This window comes from Pistacia vera, unplaced genomic scaffold (genome assembly GCF_008641045.1).
Source record: "Pistacia vera cultivar Batoury unplaced genomic scaffold, PisVer_v2 Contig521, whole genome shotgun sequence".
Classification (NCBI taxonomy): domain Eukaryota; kingdom Viridiplantae; phylum Streptophyta; class Magnoliopsida; order Sapindales; family Anacardiaceae; genus Pistacia; species Pistacia vera.
Genome location: NW_022196359.1, coordinates 1 through 1,247, shown reverse-complemented (window position 1 = coordinate 1,247; position 1,247 = coordinate 1). Strand labels below are relative to the sequence as shown.

Here is a 1,247-nt window from a genome sequence, read left to right as displayed (position 1 = left end):
ATTCATTTTGCATAAATGAGAAATTTATGTTATTTCAGTAATTTCACGAAGTTTTTTGTTATTTAATCAGTAAGTCAATATAAGTCATCAACTCTGATTTTGTGATTTTGTTTTAAAATTATTATGACAGTCCTGTAAAATATTACTAGCACCGGAGCTATGAAGAAATAATGCAATTAACAATAACCTTAAAAAACAAAACCAAGTTACAGGCTTACAGCAGTAATTTTCCCCATTAAAAAAAATAAAATAAAAAACCAAAAACCAAAAGCTAAGTCTCTCATTCAGTCTCTAAGTCTCCACTTAATTTTCATCCAGAGGTATTGGTGTTAGAGCTTTGAAACTTTCCTCCACCTCCAGCTTCCCTACGATCAGGTCGAGGATGCAACTGAGATTGATAAGTTCCAGAAGAAGGATGATGATGAGATGAATCATTAACGTTAGTATTATTATTTGAAGGGTTGGGATTCTTATTAATGTTGTGGGCGCTGGAGAAGAGATCAATCGGTTCAGAATCGGCAATTTTTCCTCCTTCAAGTGGGGTGCCATGCTTGTAACTCACCCTCAGAGTGTCGTCTTCGGATAGCTTCGCCTGCGCAGTTCCGTACTTTATATCGTCTTTGATCTTCGCCATTGATTCTTTCTGTCTTTCGGTTGTAGGTGAGAGGAACTGCTTCTTGGATGGTAATTTGCCTCGTTCTTATGTAGAATTATATAGACTAGAAGAAGAAGAAGATGAAGATGGTAGTACACGTAGCTGATTATTGATGTGAGAGTACAACACGTGTTCCTTGCTAACGCCACGTACGAGCCCTTACCTATGCTCTCTTTTTCTTTTTAAAGTTTCTTGTAATCCCATCATCTCTCACGACATTATCAATATTTGTCTACGTGATTTTTCGAACCAACGACAATTACGTAAATCTCGTAAGAAATATTATGCAAGTAGTTTGTAATAAATCGGTGTTTTAATGTTGGATTAATACTATAATGACTAATTAACACAAAAACAGAATTTTTAAAATGATTTGAATGCAAGATACAAATCACACGTCTATTATTGTTTTATTGCTTTTATGGTGTATTTTTCTAATATAAGCGAACTCAATTCTAAATACAAGTGAGTGGTTTTTACAAGAAGAAAATAAAGTATTCCTAGATCCTCTTACTAGGGTGTGAGACCCCTTTATATAATGTTGTCTATGTGGACTTACTAGTGAGATAACTCTTCCAGAGAGCAACATGCG

The 1,247-nt window shown here is 34.8% G+C and overlaps 1 protein-coding gene across 1 annotated transcript; it reads right to left on the bottom strand.

Annotated features, from left to right (window-relative positions):
- Positions 1–292: 292 nt before the first annotated feature.
- On the bottom strand, positions 293–670 carry LOC116106725. Its single transcript, XM_031393055.1, has one exon. The coding sequence runs from the start codon at positions 632–634 to the stop codon at positions 311–313; it is 324 nt and encodes a 107-aa protein (XP_031248915.1). The 5' UTR covers positions 635–670; the 3' UTR covers positions 293–310.
- Between the last annotated feature and the right edge of the window lie 577 nt (positions 671–1,247).

Coding starts and splice junctions, on each gene's coding strand:
- LOC116106725 (XM_031393055.1), bottom strand. CDS start 634: ATGGCGAAGATCAAAGACGATATAAAGTACGGAACTGCGCAGGCGAAG.